The sequence below is a fragment of the Furipterus horrens genome, unplaced genomic scaffold (genome assembly GCF_987537825.1).
Source record: "Furipterus horrens unplaced genomic scaffold, mFurHor1.1.pri manual_scaffold_2, whole genome shotgun sequence".
Taxonomy (NCBI): Eukaryota; Metazoa; Chordata; class Mammalia; order Chiroptera; family Furipteridae; genus Furipterus; species Furipterus horrens.
In genome coordinates, this window is record NW_028327172.1 from 161,753,233 (window position 1) to 161,771,372 (window position 18,140).

Sequence of the window (18,140 nt, forward strand, 5' to 3'; positions counted from 1 at the left end):
ACAGAGGCCATCTGAGGCTGTAGTAGAACAAATGCATGGGAGTACAAAAGAGATATGCCAGGAAGAACAGTTAATGGGAAAAAAATAGAAAAAGAGAGAGACCCTGATATTCACCTTTGAAGGTCTTCATATGGGTTAGAATAAGAAAGGGCACATAATTGCAAGTGAATAGGTAGTCCCTCCAGTCCCTCCTAAATCTAACATTGTTGAGTGGAGGATTTCACCCCAAACTCATTACAACTGCATCACACAAGAACATTTCTTTGTTTACAACACATCTAGTGCTTTTTCATAGGGCGTCATGTATTGTCAGCTAATTGTTTCATGTCTGTTGACTATCTCGTCTTCTTAATAAGACTGTAAACTATTAGTTTCCTGGGGTTCAATCAAAATTACTTAGCATCCCTAAAATACCTTATGGAAGGAAAGAAATCTGTAATTTCTGGCCAAGACTTTCGTAGTAGTAAACTCTGGATAAGTCCCTTATCACACTATGCATCTCTCCTGCTGAGCTCCAAAATACTTTGAAGTCAAACACCTACTGAGATTTGCATCGATATCCCCCAAACTGAAAGCCATAAAATGATTTATAGAAGGAAAAATGGTGCTGGTAGGCAGATCAGTTCTAAAGACATCTATTAACTGTTCCAAATACCACCCCCTATCTTTTCAGAATGGAAAAACAACCATAACAACCTTTGTTTGTTTTTAATTTCAGATTTACTGGCACGTTTAAAGAAATATCTGTTTTCTGCTGACATAATTCCAAAAAAGGGGACAGAATGACAGAATTCCTGGTTTTCTGCAAGGAGAAAGAAATAAACATTAAAAAACAGTTCAATTAAAAGAAACACAAGTTTAAAAATCACTACACTTATGGGGACATACACACTCATAAGAGGGAAGAGGCCATACTATGTCTAAATATTGCTCTGCTGCGTGAAAGAGAGGAACTCTAAAACCAGACTTTCACCATCTTATGGCCACATCTCAATCTCTATCAGCTGACCCTGAGAAAGGGCCAACTAACTCAGCTAAACTTTAAAGCAGAGCAATGTGCTCTGCACTGAACCAACAGAAAGACTTATCTTATTTTTTTTAATTTTGTTTTTTGATTTTTCTATTACAGTTGTCCCATTTTCCCCCATTGCTCCCCCTACCCAGCCCACCCCTCTCCCACAATCATATCCCTCCCCATTGTCCATGTCCATGAGTCATTTATACACATTCCTGGACTAAACCCTTCCCTTACTTATCCCCCTTCTCTCCCTCCCCTCCCCCCTATTGACTGTTATTCTGCTCCTTGTCCTATTTAGTTCGTTTGTTTATGTTGTTATTTAGTTTCCTGTATTAGGTGATATCATATGGCATTTTTCTTTCTTTGCCTGGCTTATTTCAATAAGCATAATTCTCTCTAGCTCCATCCATGTTGTCGCAAATGGCAGGAGTTCCTTCTTTCTCTCTGCTGCATAGTATTCCATTGTGTAAATGTACCACAGTTTTTTGATCCACTCATCTACAGATGGGCACTTAGGCTGTTTCCAGCACTTAGCTATTGTAAACAGTGCTGCTATAAACATAGGGGTGCAAAGTTCTTTTGAATTAGGGTTTTATTTTTAGTACCTCACATTTATTTTACTAGACCTTGAGACCTTGGCCAGCATGAAGTTTAAACCCTCTTCTCCCAACCTCATCCACCTCCACAGTACACAAATATGTCCATTGACACTAATACAACTTACTTATATTAATGTCCTGGAAAGAGGTAGAAACATCTCGTCAAAGTCACTCTTTCTGTGGTGGGCATCTGTACCCTACCATCTGGTCGCTCAAATGAAAATCGAACCTAAAAGGAAAAGATAATATGTTTATTTGTTTTGTTTTGTTTTGTTTTTATGAGTGGAAGGATCTTCACTTAAGCTGGAAAAATTACAAAAGTATAGCAAAGCATATCATAAAAACAAAAAGTTTGTGCATCTTTAAGAATCATAATATGGATATCTAAGGTATCTAAGCATGGAATTGGCCAGAGTTTTAAAATATATTGCTGGATCTAATAGCTATGGACACAAGCAAATTGGAATCCACTTGTTTGTCTACTTAGGGCTAGAGGGAAGTTAAAATAAATTATTATTTTTCAGAGGTTAATTTCTAGATCATAGCAGCATAGCAGGTTGGATCTAGCTTTCAGGTTTGCTGACTCACCAAAGACCCTCAAACTCATGTGTTAAAAAGGGCATTTCTGGAAGATAAATATGTCCAGAGCTTCTTCCTAGGTTTCCAACTGGAATAGTCAAATATCCAGGAAAGTAGAGTATGAGAAACATCTGCAGCTTTACCTTTCGGAATATTTCCTCCAGGTCACAGGACCAAGCATATTCTTGCAAATGTTCAATGAGTTTCATAATAAAAAGAGAGCCCTTTTGGGGGTGTCTCCAAGAAACATTATCTGTGAATAAAGCACATTCCAAATCGCATGCAAAATTCTTGTCTGGATAGAAAGAAAGAATGCTAGGATTTTCACTGCAGCTGAGGATGCTTCTAGAGTTCATGCTGCTTTCTCTACACTGTTTGCCCTTATTTAGTGAATATATTCAATATTGGTGAGTATATTTTTACTAATACTCAACAGTTGTTAATGTCATATGAGGGATGCCATATATGGTGCAGAAGTTAGGTTGGCATTGTCTCTTAGTTCAAGGATCTGCAAATCTAATGGATAGGGAAAGAAAGGTAGAATGGGGCAGAGGGAAGTGATTGGGCCTTGGGAAAGTACTTGAGTATGGATCCCGAGAGTGCTATTTACTCATTCTGATATAAGTTAATGATATACTCTTAATGTAATGGCCTTGACTACACAGGGTAGGGTAATAATTTCTACTACAAAACATATTTAAAGATTAGATGCAATGTATTATATGTGTCTTGGAGAATGTAGGGTATGTTATACTCAGTCTATACAAGGTAATTATATTGATAACTTTTTAAACATCTACTTTACAAATAATTTAATTAAAATAAAATAATAGTGGTCATAAGGTATCTGTACTAAGAAAATGTTAACTAAATATGAAAATGGTACAAATATAAAAGAAGTACAATCCTAGAAAAGGTTTAAGAGAGAAAGATTCTACTGTAGGACAAAACAGTCTTATAGAAGAGAATATTGAAGAGTAATAGTAACTATATAAAGAGTAGAGACATAGAAATCATGAAGCCATTTTAAAATTATGCAAAGAAATATATAGAAATGACATAACTAGCTATGTATTAACCATAAACATGAACATTAACAAAGTATTTTAGCTAATTATAATGGTAATAAAATATATAATAATTACAAATTAAAATTCTATTTAAAGTCACAGCTATTTTATAATGTTAGTTCCAGTTAAAGGAAAAGGATGGGAGAGAGGATGAAGCAAAAATCTTCATAAGTTCTTTGTGAAATTAAGGGAGTAATGGTCATGTGTCTTCAGGAGAACACTACAATGTAGTTGGGATTAACACCAGAATATGTGGAGCTAAATTTACTAGTGGAAAATAACTAGCTGAAGATAACAGAGTTGAAGATTTTAGGGATCATCTGCAGTGGAGGAGTGAGGAAAGTAAAAGAAAAGGTGAAAGAAATCATCAAGATGAATGTTGAGAAGCCATAGGTCTATAAAGAACTATATAGTCAGAGGTAAATATTTTGTGGATTTCTAGGATCAAAGAATTTTAAAGAATAGGTATGTCTAATACTAAAGTCTGCTAAATACACTCAAGCTGTAAATGTGAGGGACTATTTGCCTAGTATCAGTTTTTGATTTTTGAAAAAAAATCATTGATTTCTACATTAAGACATCATCAACACAATGCAAAAAGAGGCTATCTCTTGAAAGATGCTACTTCATTAAAGGAAATAATTGAATCTGTTAATTAAACTATTTAAGCAGAGACTAGGCCTTAAGGACATAGGTAATCAGCTTCACTGGAGAGGACACTCCAGCGTCATCGCAAGATGTCGATTTAACACGGGAGGAGACACATACCGTGTCACTCCCAAGTCGGACTGCACAGCCATTCTCGGCGGTGCAGATAGACTTAAGAAGCTACACCATCGTCTCTCGAGACGGACGGCTGCCGACGACGAATCAAAGAAAAATGTGAATGCTCAAGAATTCAAATGTCTTTTATTTAAATGAGCTAGAAAGTAACTCAAGATAAAAACTTAAGTTACAAATGAAAACATCTTTAATAATAGTAATTGTTTAATGTGTTTTACTCTTTATCATTCTCAATATTTCACACATATTACTTTATTTAATCCTTAGAACAATGATATTTGTAGTTGCATATATCAGTGAGGAATTTAAAGAAAGCTCAGAGAGGATAAATAGGACTAGTTTACAAATACTAAATGGTAGGATCAGAATATAATTGGCAGTATGTACTCTTAATCCATAGCCTAGATTTAGAAATCATTAAGGTTTCTTTTTTTTTTTTCATTCATTCTATACTTCTAGTTGAAACCAACTTAACATAGAGATTTAATATGCCTGGTCTGCTTTTCTACCTTTCTCTTTCACTTTAGATTCTATTTTTCTGTAAATACATGACGTCTAGGCAAATTGAACTGCTGAATGATCCCAACATTGTGAACCTTTTCTATGTGCAGTCAGACTCTAATTTATTCAGTGTAGATATTTCTATATTGATCCCTCACAGTTCCAGGAAACTATTCTGCATCATGGGAGTTTACTAATTACTAATTTAATAAAAATATGCACACATTTGAGTTCTGTGAATAAGAGCAATTAAAGGTTTAAACTGGGAGAATTATTTGAGTTGTTCTTCAGAAGTGGCAAGGAAACTTCAACAGATATTCATTCTCTACTGAGCGTGGGTGAATTTCCACGTTAGTAATTTCCCCAGAGGTATCCTACACAAGAACTCATTACCTGGTGTTGAAGAGCAGAAAGCAATGAAATCCTTCTCTACATGGGCTTTCTTAATGGCATCATACTCAAAATCTTCTGGAGCCAATGAGGAGCTGTTTCCAGAAGGTTTTACTGAATCTTTTAACCACACCACCCCTTCGTTCTCTAGAAAGACAAGATTTTCTTTCTTATTACTTCCAACAGCCAAGAGAATTGATTTCTCCCTTAAACCTCTGTTCAACCATATTTACTAATCTATTTGTCTCTGTCTTTCATTCATATGCATATATACACATGCATCCCATTAACTATCTTTTTAACAACTCTTATTTCTAGTAAACCTTAAATGAATTCTAATGACATTGAAATATCAAAGTCTTAAGGCTAGAAGTGGTATCTCTTTAGTTGAAAATAGAATAAATATCTATTGACCATTCATACAACACACAGCAGCTATAATTTTGTTTGGTTACAGTAGGTGTTCTGTGACATTAAGGAGCAGATACATACAAAAAGAAAGGAAAATACTGGATGTATATAAATGATGATATCAATACTTGTATACCTTGTGTTCTAACAGAGATCAGCACTCACCACCTCGGCAGGCCTGGATAATGATCACCTTCGGTTTGTCCTTCAAACTTGGACAGTTCCAAGTGTTCAAAATTTGAAAGACAGTGTTGATGTTTAATATATCTGAGATTTCCTCAGAGTGTTCCTTTCCACAAATGCCTTCTCGAATACCATGAGACATGAACACCAGAAAAGTACTGTCAGCAGTCTTGTGCTCCTTGCGGGCAGCGAATGCTTTCAGTTCTGTAGTCATGTCCTGAAAGAAATCATACTATTGATTATGATTATCAAGGCACTTTGGGAATTCAATAAAGAGACACTTAAGAAATTCCTGGGTGATATAAAAATCAATAAGAACAAAAGAAAATTTAAGTTTCCATTCAGAAAAATGTGATGTGGTGGTGGTATATTTCATTCAGGAATTTCTAGTAAAGAGGAAAGGGTAATATTGTTTTAATAGAACATTTCCCAAATAAAAGTACCACCAGGCTCTTGCAAAAATCTCTGTGTTAGAAGCGGTTATTGTAGCATTAACCACTCTTGAAAGGCAAATTTAAAGTTTAGACTATCAAGAGATTATGATTCTAGTGCTACAACCAGAACTTCCTTAGAAATATGAATGGAGTGATCATTGTTCCTACATTCTGGAAGAACTTACCAAAGCAGTGAGGTTTTTTTTTACATCCACATTGTATCCCAAATCTTCTAGCAGCTTCTTCATACCACTGATATCAACATCAGCTCCAGCTCTCTTAGAGAGCTTGTCAAACTCTATGTTGCAGATAATGAGGGCAAGACGTGTGCGAGTGGCCTTTCCCATTATTGGGTAAATCTGTAGGAAAGGCAGACTGCATAAACGGTCTTGTTCTCTTTAATTAAATATTCTTCTTGATGGTATAAGCCTGCTTCTGCTTCCCTACTTTTACCCAGAGACCAAATATCATGAACTGTAGATTGAAAACAGCGAGGGCAAATGTATCTTACAATAGGAGTTGAAATAGTTTACAAATGTGCAGGTGACAGTTGTTCACTTAATATTTTTGAAAGCTAGGATTGTGTGAAAGAACAGTCTTTGAAGCAAGAATGGCATAATTTTAAAACTGACTTCAGTTTACTGGTTTTGCCAAAATATTTTATAATCTGTGCCTCAGTTTCATGATCTATAAAATGGGCTATTTTGACAGTTTAAGGTGTTATTACTGTAGACAACATGCTTAGAAGAGTATCTGACTCATATTAGGAATTCAATGAATGCCATTGTTGTTATTATTATAATTATTTACCCAAGAAGTTGTATCAATCTCATAACTCAACATATATGCCTGGGATTCTAGGAGTTAGGAATCTTCTATCTAAGAGAAATAGCAGGATGATTTTCCAGAACCTCTCAAGGAAATTGGCTCTAGGAAAGTACCACTGCCCTGTACAATGATGTCCAGGGTTTCTTTCCCCCAGATCCTCATGCCCTAAGCACAGCACCTCTCCTGACTTTTCTTTCCATATTCTTTCTGCTATTTCTGGGGGGCAAAGCTTCACACTCCCTCGTGGACTTTGGTTGTCTTGCACTGCCTGGGGAGCTGAAACAGAAAGAAAGATTATGAATAATGACATCCCTGAGTGTCCAGCTGATGGTCTTCACAGCATTGTCTTCACATGAAGCCACAATGGAAATAGAGCTTGATTACTCTATTTCAAATGTTTTTAAATATATATGCATGCTTGTTTGTTTAATAGGTATCACAGTAGGCATTAGAGAGGAAGGAAGGAAGGAAGGGAGGGAGGGAGGGAGGAAGGAAGGAAGATAGGAAGGAAGGAAGGAAGGAAAGAAGGAAGGAAAGAAGGAAAGAAGGAAGGAGGGGAGGAAAAAAGGAAGGAAGGAAGGAAGGAAAGGTTTTGTGCTGTTCTTCAGGATTCTCTACTGTGTATATACATGGGGAGGAGGATAAAGATTATTAAATAGATTAAATAGAATGGGCTGTGAAATAGGATGCTAAATACTAAAATGAAGATACCTTTTATATGTATTCATGGACCTAAATATTGATTATATAAGTGTAAGAGTAAGAGTTTTCACAGTGGTTTATGTAAGTAATGTTTTTAGGGTTTATTTTTTTACAAGTTTAATATCATCCAACAGTGTGACGTACTTGCTAAAGAAGTAACATAAGCTCTGTTTCAAAATAAATATGTTTTTAAAATATTTGGATGATATGTCAGAAGCTAAACTATTTACATAAGGAAGTTATATTCAGTTTTGAAGGGAAATTTGAAGAAATTATAGTATATTTGTTTAGGCAAACCCAATAACATCATATGTTGACTGTGGGTAAAGTAAAAGAGAATTAGAATAAATATACTGGAAAAAACTATAGAAATTATTATTAGGAGGAAGAAGTGCTCTCTTTCTTGAGACATGAATCCAGAGAACAAAGGAAAATATTAAAGAAAAAGATTTGGGTTATATCAGAGGTAATTTTACGTAGCTAAGGAATATGGCATTTGTTTATATAGTGAGTGTCCCTTCCACTTAAATATCTAAGAATGCATGTATGGGATAACCACGCTTAATACATTCATTGCAGTAATTTCTAAATTTGGTGAAATACTTCTGTGGCCTCTAAATTTCTTTGAAATCTAAGGTCTTTTTACTTTATGAGAAAAGAGTCATGTCTGCTGAAATAACTTGAGAATTGTGGGTGAAATACTTCTCCAGTAAAAATAAAAAATGATTATTTAGTAAGAAAGAAGCTGAATTCATGCAAACATAAAACTTGCTCATAAGGAATATAATACATATTGACCTTGTCAAGACTCAGTAAAGGTGAGATCATTTTTTCAAGGTAGAGGAGTGAAATATTTTTAAGATCTTTCTTGTCATATTGGACCTAGGATTTTCTTGGGTCACGTTCAATACTGTGTGAAATAAAATGTTTTGTGTTTAAATTTTTGTGGCAGAGACTGGCTAGCTTTTGACAGGACACTGTCTTCTTCTTGCTAGGCACACAGCTAGTCTGTGCTGCCAACCGCTCTGCAGTTAGGTGTGGCCCAGTGACTGAGTTCAAGGCAAGTAATGCAAGCAGAACTACCTTGTGATATATCCAGGTCAAGCTTAGCAAAATCTCTCACAACTGATTTCTGACATATCTTCCAATGACATTAACTGATGGTTATGACCACAGTAATTTTGTCATTTTATATCACAGATATCAGAGTCATATGCTGGAAGAGATCTAGGTATCTGAATTAGCACTTGGTGGTGAGAAGTCTGCTCATGAAGTTTGCCCACTCATGAAGGAGACATAGGTTTCTATCATATCTGTGCCATTAAAATTATTTGATTTGTTGCATAATTCCATATCATCTTAACTGATATGGGTGTTCATAGTGTTATACTCATCCTTAAATTCTTGGCTGACTTTAATGTGGTGGTGGAGATTTTTAAATACCTCATCATTCATGACGTGTACAAAAACGGGAACCTTATTAGTCTTGTTTGTTACACTCTAAACAGTCTGTAGAAGAAGGTCTGTGACACAGTTGGTAGGTACTAAATATTTTTCTAATGGTGTAGCAAATAATAGAAATTTTGTGAAATTAGTTGATAAAATAGTATATTAACAAATATTTACTGCATGCACCCTGTGAGTCAACTACTGTTAGATGGTATCATACCTATGAATAAGTTGGAGGCATCCAATTTTCTCATAAAGCTTAAAGTCCAGTGAAAGGCGATGATGAATTTATTTTTTTAAATGCAAGGAAAAATATAATGAGAGTTATGGCTGGAGAATCATAAGGACCTGTGGAAATAGGGACTCTGATCTACAGGAGTAAAGTTAGAAGTGTCTAGACTGATCTGGATTTGAGAGTGAAATTCATAAAACTTGGCCACTGTTTGAAGGGTATAAGGGAGAAGAAAGAGCTTAAGAGCAAACTTCAGGTTTTTGGTTTGAATAACTTAGTGATGTTGGCACTATTAAGCAAGATAGAGAAAAGATGAGGAGAAGCAAGGTATAGAGAAAAAATGGCAAATTCAGCTCTGGGTACGTATAGAAACACAGGTCTGTGAAAGATGAGACTGCATATGATGAGTAGGCATTACAATAGTGAAGTGTCGCATTGAAGTTGGTAGTTAGAATTTGACAAGAAGACTCAGAATTTGTTAGTATAAACATTGTAGTAAAACTGCAGGAATGACTTTTGTGAAAAGAAGTAGAAACTAGCTAAAGGCATAGGATCAATACAGGAGAATTACCCATTGTCTTCTCCCTCTAGGTTTATCCCAAGAATCTGTAGTTAATGTCAAGGAAGATGAGCTTTAAACTACCTTGCTTTGAACATACCATTACCTGAAAAGGGAAGAATCTCTGCTTGGGAGTCTTGGGTATTATGACAACTTTCTGATTGCGGACCTAAGAAAAAATAAAAGACATTAAAATAGTCACCTATAATCTCTGAAGAATTTTTCCCCATTGTGTTAGAAACTCCCCATTGAAAATAACTCCCACAAATTTTGATCCTGTTCAAAATACGATGTACATGGAACCACATGTTTTTTACTGGGGAACAAAAACCTCACCACATGAATTACCAGACTTCAACATATGAGGCAGGACAAAAGACGGTCTACAAGTGAATCCCTTGATTTCTGCTTTCTATGATGAAAGTGGAGTTGAGACTTCATCAGCTGTAGAATCAAGAATTCTCTTAATATGCATATTTCAAGGTGGCTCCTTAGGTGACCACAACTGCATAGCAGGTATGTGCAAAGTGAAGTTATCTAACTCAGAGCTTATCTGGAGTGTGGAGAAAACTAAGAAGAAAAGGCACCTAAGTGTTGACAGTTAGCCTTGCCCAGATTGATTACAGCAGAAAATAATGAGGTGACTCATTGGTCTTCCCTCAATCAGTGGTAACTCAATTTTCTACATAGCATAGAATAGGAACTGGTAGAGCTAGGATGTAAACACAAACCTGTCTTGACTATTAATCCTGGGCTCTTGTTTACTAATATACTCCAAGGTCACTGTAGGTTTATGCGTGTGACAGGAGTGCTGACCACAATCACTGTAATCTGTACTTGCCCTACTAAGTGTGTCACCCTAGAAAGACACTGAAAAGCCTCAGTTACTCTATTTGGGGCTCTAAAACCTATAATGTATCATCTGAGGTCATGATTCTTATGATTGTCAATTTTAAAAATTATATGTAAACTTGTTGAAGTTTTTATAAGAATCTCAATATAACAATACACATCTGAGAAGCTTATTCCAGAAACTTTAAGAATTGGCAGGAGCTAACAAATTTCAAATAATCTGAGACTGTATTACATAGTTCCTACTGAAGAAAAGATTTCCTTAGACAAAATGTGAGCATTTCCCTGCATGAAAGAGGAAGAGCTATAGGCTTCCCACAAATGTCAAAGCTAAGGTAACAGGCTGAAGCTTGTCCCATATGTCCCATCTATTCTGCTGAACTAAATTGACCATCAATAAATTCAAGAACGGAGAAACAAGATGGTGGAAGAGTAAGTGGAAGCTACACTAACCTCCTCCCAGAACTAATCTGGATTTACAACTTTATTTTGGAGAAATCATCTGGAATAACAAACCAAACACTAGCTGGAAGGAAGTCTTATAACCACGGAGGGACAGAATAGGTCGCTACATCACAACGTGACTGGTAGGGAGTGCGGAGATGCAGAAGGGCTGGCTGGGCTCACACGGGTGGCAGCTGAAGGGACTGAGAAACAGCTCAGCAGCCGGGGGTTCCCCCCTGAGAAGGGCAGGTTCTAAACCCCCAGCGGAGCTTCCCAGCCTACAGCAACAGAGTGGAAAGTAAAATAGTATCCAGCTGCGAAAAGTGAAAAGCCACAGGGTTTTTTGCTAGCTGGAGAGAAACAGTTGAAGAAAAAGAGCTCTTAAGCAGATCACATATGAAAATATTTTGGCCCCCACTTACCATGGGCTCCAGTGGAGGGCGGGCAGAGAGGACTGGAGACACTTGGGGAGAGTTTGGCATGGTGGCTTTGTGGGGAGAGCTGGGGGGGCAGCCAAGTGGGTCCCAGTGCTGACTCGACCCCAGTGCTGCAGGCAGACGATCCCCCCCCCCCAAGTGGTGTCAGCCTGAGGGGAAGCAAAAGCCCTGCTTACAGGAATTAAGCTGCCACACCCACAATCCTTAAGCCTGACAGCTAATCACAGATTGAATAGATTAACAACTAAAAGAGACAGACAAAGGCAGTAGATCAGGGGGAAGTCTCCAACAGGCTGCCTAGGCCCAGACTGGTACAGGATCTGACGCCACCAGGGGCAGATCCAGGAAGTGCAGATCATTTTAAGAAGCACCAACAAACAATAGGAGTCAAAAAAATGGGGAGACAGAGAAACAACCCCCCATCGAAAGGAAAGGTAGAATCCCCAAAAAGAGTGCTAAATGAAATAGAGGGGAGCAAACTATCAGATATGGAATTCAAAACATGGATTATGGAGAAGCTCAACGAGCTCAGTGGAAACTATAAGGAACTCCAGAAAAACTACAAGGAACTTACTGAGAATTACATCAGCATGAAAAAGGATATAGAAGCTATCAATAAGAGCCAGGAGGAAATGAAGAATACAATCTCTGAATTGAAGAACACAGTAGAAGAAATTAAAAGGAGGCTAGAGGAAGAAGATCAAATCAGCGAGCTGGAAGACAATGTAGACAAAAACTCCCAGACACTGCAACAAATTGAAAAAAGACTGAACAAGACTGAAGAGGTTCTAAGACAGCTGCAGGACAACATGAAACGTAATAATATCCGTAATATAGGAATTCCAGAAGGAGAAGAAGAAGAGCAAGGGTTAGGAAACCTCTTTGAAAAACGAGTGACAGAAAACTTCCCTAACAAGAGGAAAGAAAGAGTAACGCAAGCCTAGGAAGCACAAAGGGTCCCAATGAAGATGAACCCCAACAGGCCCACATCAAGACACATCATAATTAAAATGGCAACATTCAAAGACAAAGAAAGAATCCTAAAAGCAGCAAGAGAGAAACAACTAATAACATACAAGGGAGCTCCAATAATGCTATCATCAGATTTCTCGGCAGAAACACTACAAGCCAGAAGGGAATGGCAAAAAATATTCCAAGCAATGAAAAACAAAAGCCTACAACCAAGAATACTCTACCCAGCAAGACTCTCATTTGAAATGTAAGGTGAAATAAGGAGTTTCCAAGACAAAAGAAGGCTAAAAGAATACATCTCCACCAAACCAGCATTGCAAGAGATGCTAAAGGGTCTGCTTTAAGAAGATGAAGAAACAGAGAGAGACAGAGAAGAACACGAGTACAAAGGGGGAAAATGACAATGAATAACTACTGAAAGAAGGAACTTCTACCATTTGCAACAACATGGATGAAACTAGAGAGAATTATGCTTAGTGAAATAAGCCAGGCAACGAAAGAAAAATACCTTATGCTATCATCTATTACAGGAAACTAATGAACAACAAAAAAATGAGCAAAATTGAACCAGAGGTATGTAAACAAGGAATAAACTAACAGTAACAAAGGGAGAGATGGGAGGGAGAGAAGTGGTAAGAAGGGGAAGGTTCTAGTCAAAGAACATGTATAAATGACCCATGGACATGGACAACTGGGTGGGGACTGAATATGGGAGAAGGGGGGAAGGATACAGGGAAGCAAGGGGGGGGGAAGTGGGACAACTGTAATGAAAAAACAAACAAAAAAATTTTTTAGTGGGGGAAGAAATGAAAATATAAAGAATGGAAATGCAAGTTCAGTGAATATTAGAAGGACAAGGATTTTCCTTCACACTGTATATTTTTCTCCCTATCTGATCCCTCCAGAGTTTGGCATTCTAAAGAAGTAAGTAATGATATGTTTCTTTGCATAAAACTAATAAGACCAGTTGTTCATAGAAATTTTTTTTGACTAAGACTTTGACTAGAATGTCATGCCTAAAGAAGACATGCTTGGGCTCTGGTTGTTACCAAAAAGCCCTGAGGAACTGGGATTGACTTTCAAAGGTAATAAAAGCCCACGAGATAGAAGGCCTGGTACCTTGGTTGGATGCGTGGTCCACGGCAATCTTTCCAGGGAATGAATAAAGGTTGTTTTCCTGAAAGATGGCTAGATGGGACCTTAAGGCACAATGGAAAACCAGAATGACTTGGAAAAGAGGTGTTTGCAGGCAAGGCTGAATGCCAGGTATGTGGTTCTGCTTCCGTGCCCTGAAGGGCAGACTAAAGGTCACCCTAAAGGTTCCTTGTGTAAGTTCCAGCAAAGCAGAACTAAAGATCATAAGTGATCATTTTCTGCTCTTGTGTTTATACAAATGAACAGGATAAATTAAAAATGGACTTAATGCAGTCCCTTTAATGACAAGGAGGGTAATCTTAGGGAGAAAAATTGCAATTCAAGAAAAATCACAATGCTCAGTGGTAGACTATAAAGTAGTGCAGCTAACCATCTTTAAAGTTTCTTTTCATTTAAAATTTGTTTTCACTTGAAAGTTAAACTATGTCTATGGTATCATCAAAGATATTTCATTTACAGGCAAGAAGAATGTCAAATGCCTTGCAACTGTATGTCTTTCTGATAAGACAGTCCTACAGATTTAGAGACTTGTATGTGGGTTATGTTACATAAATTAACATGTGTTTTCTGTTCTCAAAGGGCATAGGCCTACGATCTCATTACCTGAGTGATCGTCTGTATGTATAGGCCTCACTTAATCCTGTCTGCATCGCTGCCTCCTGAGACTCAATGATTTGGCTGAAATAAGTGGCTGGGTTGGTGAAGAATGGGGTGGTCTGTGGGCTTCACTTTAAAACTAGTTTCTCTTTTCTGTCCTAATGGCTTGGACAGAAAGGACCCATAGGTCTGAGAGGGGGGAAACCTAAAATATTTCCCTCAGCCCATACTAAGTATAATGGCAAAAGGGTTTTGTACAGGTGAGATGTACCTGTCACACCTTCCTCCAAAGAAGCCCTTCTTTTCCCTAATGTGGGACATTGAAAAATCAATACCTGCCTTTTGTCATCTAGTGGCTATAGATTGAATGATGTCTTTTAACCCTGGTGCCAAATCTGTTGCCTCCAGGATACAACAAGGATGCCAGCCTGTTAATCAAAGATGCCATTGTCCGGGGACAGCCAACCGACCTGGAGTCTGCACGATCCTTTCCCAAGTGGGAAGACCACCCTTCCCTCAACACCTCCACTCCTATTAGGGATTTCTGGACCCAAGGGTAGGTAAAACAATGACCATGTCCAGCTTGAAGCAGCTAGAAGAGCTCAAGACCTTCACGCATTGTCCTTTATAAGATTATAAAGGGTCTTACGTCTGAGAGGGAGGGATTGTTATTTTTTATTGTTAAAATAATTAATTAATTGAAAAAAAAGAAGAAGAATATATGAAAGGGTGAAGCAGGAGAGCTTGTATGTATGACCCATGGTCATGGACTTGGGGGGGGATTGTTGGGGGAGGGAGGTTGCTGGGCGGAGGGGAGCAAAGGAAAAAAATTGGAACTATTGTAACAATATAATCAATAAAATATACTTAAAAAATACTTAGAAATAATAAAAAATAATATTCTGAAAAAAAATAAAAAATAAACTCAAGCACATTTTTTGGAGCAAGCCTTGTTCTGGCAGCTGTGTACACGCCAAAAACTTTCTTTTAGAAATATCTCTCCTTCTAGAGTCATTCATATATGGCATCTAATTACCATATTATGCAAACCTGATTAAACTAGCAAGTAGATGAGGAAGAGAGAAATCTGTGACAACCCTGTCTGAGGAGGCAATATTTGACAAGTGGCCAAGTGGCGAGGCCAGTTCCATGGGTTAGAGTATACAGAGGATTGCACAAGTGCCTCTACTGTTCAAGGACTAGGACTTGTAAGGAATAGGGCAAGGAAGAAAAAACAATTATTTTTGAATGCCTATAGGTCCTTATTGGTTGTCTTTAAATTGGGTTGAGGTCTTTAATGAAAAATCTGTACTGAAAGAAAAACAAGAAATTACACAGAGATAAATTTTTCTATGTTAGTAAGATAGACATAGCCTTCTTTAATCCCTAAGAAAAAGAGCTTCTTACTTTCAAAGAACTACTTTTCTTTCTTATTAGAGCTGGGAGGCATAAAAGAGACCAGTGGCTGGGAATCCATATGAGCTCCCATCTCTGTTGTGTTAAGGGAATAACGGACTTTTAAAGAAGGGTCAGGTCAGTTGCCTGAGTCCTGTATCAGGGCCTCAGGAGAATGGGAGGTAGTGGGGGAGGTGGGCCTCACAGAATGGTCCATAGCCTAGTTTCACACTAGAGAACAATGTTACTCAAAAGAAAATTCAGAAGACAATTAGAAGAAAAATAGACTTCTAAAATCCTAGCTTTTCTGTAAGCATTGAATTTATTTTCTCTGTACATCACCATCGTTGAAATATATTTTATTCCTCATGGAGAGCAACATTTGGGAGAAAAATTATAAAAAATGGTTTGATTACACACCTTAAGTCTTCATGTGAGATAACTATATAAGTTTATAAGGACACCTAGATACAACTAACTGATTAACTAGTTAACTAAATAAATAAGTAATGTGCCTTGCCAGAAGGACTGGAGAATCTGTTATGAAGCTGTTCAGACTGTCCTCACAAGCTTCAACAACTGAGCTACCACATATTAGGTTGGGAAATGAGTTTTAAACCAAAGAAGGCTACTGAAGCTAAAGAAATTTTTTAAAAAAGAGTAAAGAGACAGAGGACAAACAATAGTGGCAAACATTGAGAAGTGGGGCCCTGCAGCCATCTATAAAGAAGCTGTCTGGAAACTAACATGACCAATGCAGAGTTGTTGATCTTACCTGAAAAGAGCCCTAGCTTGCCTGAAAGCTGGGAGTCATCTTCGCCAATTAGATCGATAAATATTTGGCTTGCCTGGTGCCCTTTCGGAATGATGGAGTCGATCAAATCTCGGGCCTTATCCATAGCTGTGTCATTTTCCTTTCTCACTTTCTCCATCTCCTCCTGGTTCAGCACTCTTTTTTCCAATAGTCCATCCAATAAGCCATTTATCGTGCCAATGCTCACTGATTGGATAAACACCTTTCTCTTCGACTTCAGAAAACTGTCTGTTTGAAGCACAAGGATTCCTAAAGTCACTAAAATAAGCTTGTTTTTTCTTCTGTCAGCAGCAGGGAATAGCCTCCTTTAGATTTAATCCATTAAATACCCACTCCACACAGTTCAGCTATACTGAGAATACCCACATCTCTTAATCTTCCCTCAGTATAATCCATGTATGCTCACTGAATGGCCTGAAGTCTGACATTTACTATAGCTCTTAATGCTTGAAAACTGGCATGACAGTGTGTCACATCTATTCAACTCTGCATAACCGGAAAAAAAAAAAAAAAAAAAAAAGAGACAGTGAAGGCCATCTTCCTTGGGACAACAGCTGCTGGCATGTACCTTATGCTATTGTGCACCCTCTGTCAGATAATTCAGTTAAGATTGCAAAATGACAGCAGAATACCAGTAAAGCCGCAGTTCCTTCCTGGCCCTTGCATTTCTTTTCTGAAAGCTCTGAAAGTCTCCTGGGACCCACACTGCTTCCCTTTGCCGTCTCTCCTCTTTCTTCCCTCTCTCTCAATTCTGCTCATCTAAACATTCCCAGAAACTATTTTGGCTTCCCCAAAAGCAAGCTACATTCAAAAATTTTCCCCAAGAATTTTTTTTAATACAGTAAAAGAATTGAACAAATAAAAACTCACCTGCCATGGCCCTGGCTTTTCTCTCTTGTCCTTAATGTACGATTTGAAACTGAAAGCATGTTCTATCTTCCTATCAGCGGGGTGTGTAAACATATTAGGAAGTACCAACTTCTCCTGCAAACAATGCTTTTTTTTCTACAAAATATAATCAGATTGCTTAACCCTTAGACTGTATCAGGGAGTATTTCCTTGAAAAATATCTTCACCAGTCTGGGTAAGAAGGCAGTGGAGCCTAGAAGATAAGAAAGGAATAAGAAATTATGTATGCAATTAAAATCACACCATAATGAATCTTTCATTCATTAGGTAACAAGCTGAAAAAGTAATTCATTCCTCAGTGTCAGAGTCCATTCATGGTGCTATACACCACAGACTGGGTAGCTTAGGAACAAAGGAATTTATTCCTCACAGTTCTGCAGCCTGGAAGATCAAGATCAGGGTTCCAGCAGGGTTGGGTGGTGGTGAAGGCCCTTTTCTGGGTTTCAGACTGCCAACTTCTCACCATGCCCTTGTATAGCAGAAAGTGTGGTATTTCTCTGGAGCCACTGGTATAAGGGCATGAATCCCTTTCATAAGGTTTCTTCCCTCATGGTCAGTTTAACTCCCAAAAGACCCAACTCATTACTGTCAGCTTGAGCATTAGGTTTCAAAATATAAATATTGGAAAAACACATATATTCAATCTACAACATTTGAAGAAGTTGAACTGTTGTGGCCATTCCCCCATCTTGCAGTTCTGTGCTGTGTCTTAGGAACTATGTGTGCCTGAAAAGCAGTTCTGCTATTATGAATGCACGAGTATGAAATATTTTCACCAGAATCAAATATTTTCCTATCTAAAACTATTTTCAGATGGTTCTGTTTTG

At 37.6% G+C, this 18,140-nt stretch overlaps 1 protein-coding gene across 3 annotated transcripts; it reads right to left on the reverse strand.

The window, feature by feature from the left end:
- Positions 1–701: 701 nt before the first annotated feature.
- LOC150019837 (caspase-1-like) lies at positions 702–17,352 on the reverse strand. 3 transcript variants are annotated; one of them, XM_090266706.1, is made up of 10 exons: positions 17,275–17,352; positions 16,366–16,632; positions 9,845–9,907; positions 6,975–7,072; positions 6,154–6,327; positions 5,517–5,751; positions 4,944–5,087; positions 2,340–2,449; positions 1,743–1,846; positions 702–802 (listed from the first exon to the last, which is right to left on the reverse strand). In XM_090266706.1, exons 1-9 carry the CDS (start codon positions 17,279–17,281, stop codon positions 1,748–1,750), a joined length of 1,197 nt encoding a protein of 398 aa, XP_090122832.1. In that variant the 5' UTR covers positions 17,282–17,352; the 3' UTR covers positions 702–802; positions 1,743–1,747. The 3 variants fall into 3 exon arrangements, with proteins under 3 accessions (XP_090122832.1, XP_090122831.1, XP_090122830.1); XM_090266705.1 differs by lacking the exon at positions 4,944–5,087; XM_090266704.1 differs by lacking the exon at positions 4,944–5,087 and having other exon boundaries at positions 9,839–9,907.
- Between the last annotated feature and the right edge of the window lie 788 nt (positions 17,353–18,140).

What these genes read in the sequence shown, in the direction of transcription:
- LOC150019837 (XM_090266706.1), bottom strand. An exon ending in AGAGATTCTTCCCTTTTCAG is followed by an intron (nt 7,073 to 9,844) that starts GTAATGGTATGT and finishes TTTCTGTTTCAG; the next exon opens with CTCCCCAGGCAGTGCAAGAC. An exon ending in TATCCAGGCCTGCCGAGGTG is followed by an intron (nt 5,088 to 5,516) that starts GTGAGTGCTGAT and finishes TTGTCTTTCTAG; the next exon opens with AGAACGAAGGGGTGGTGTGG.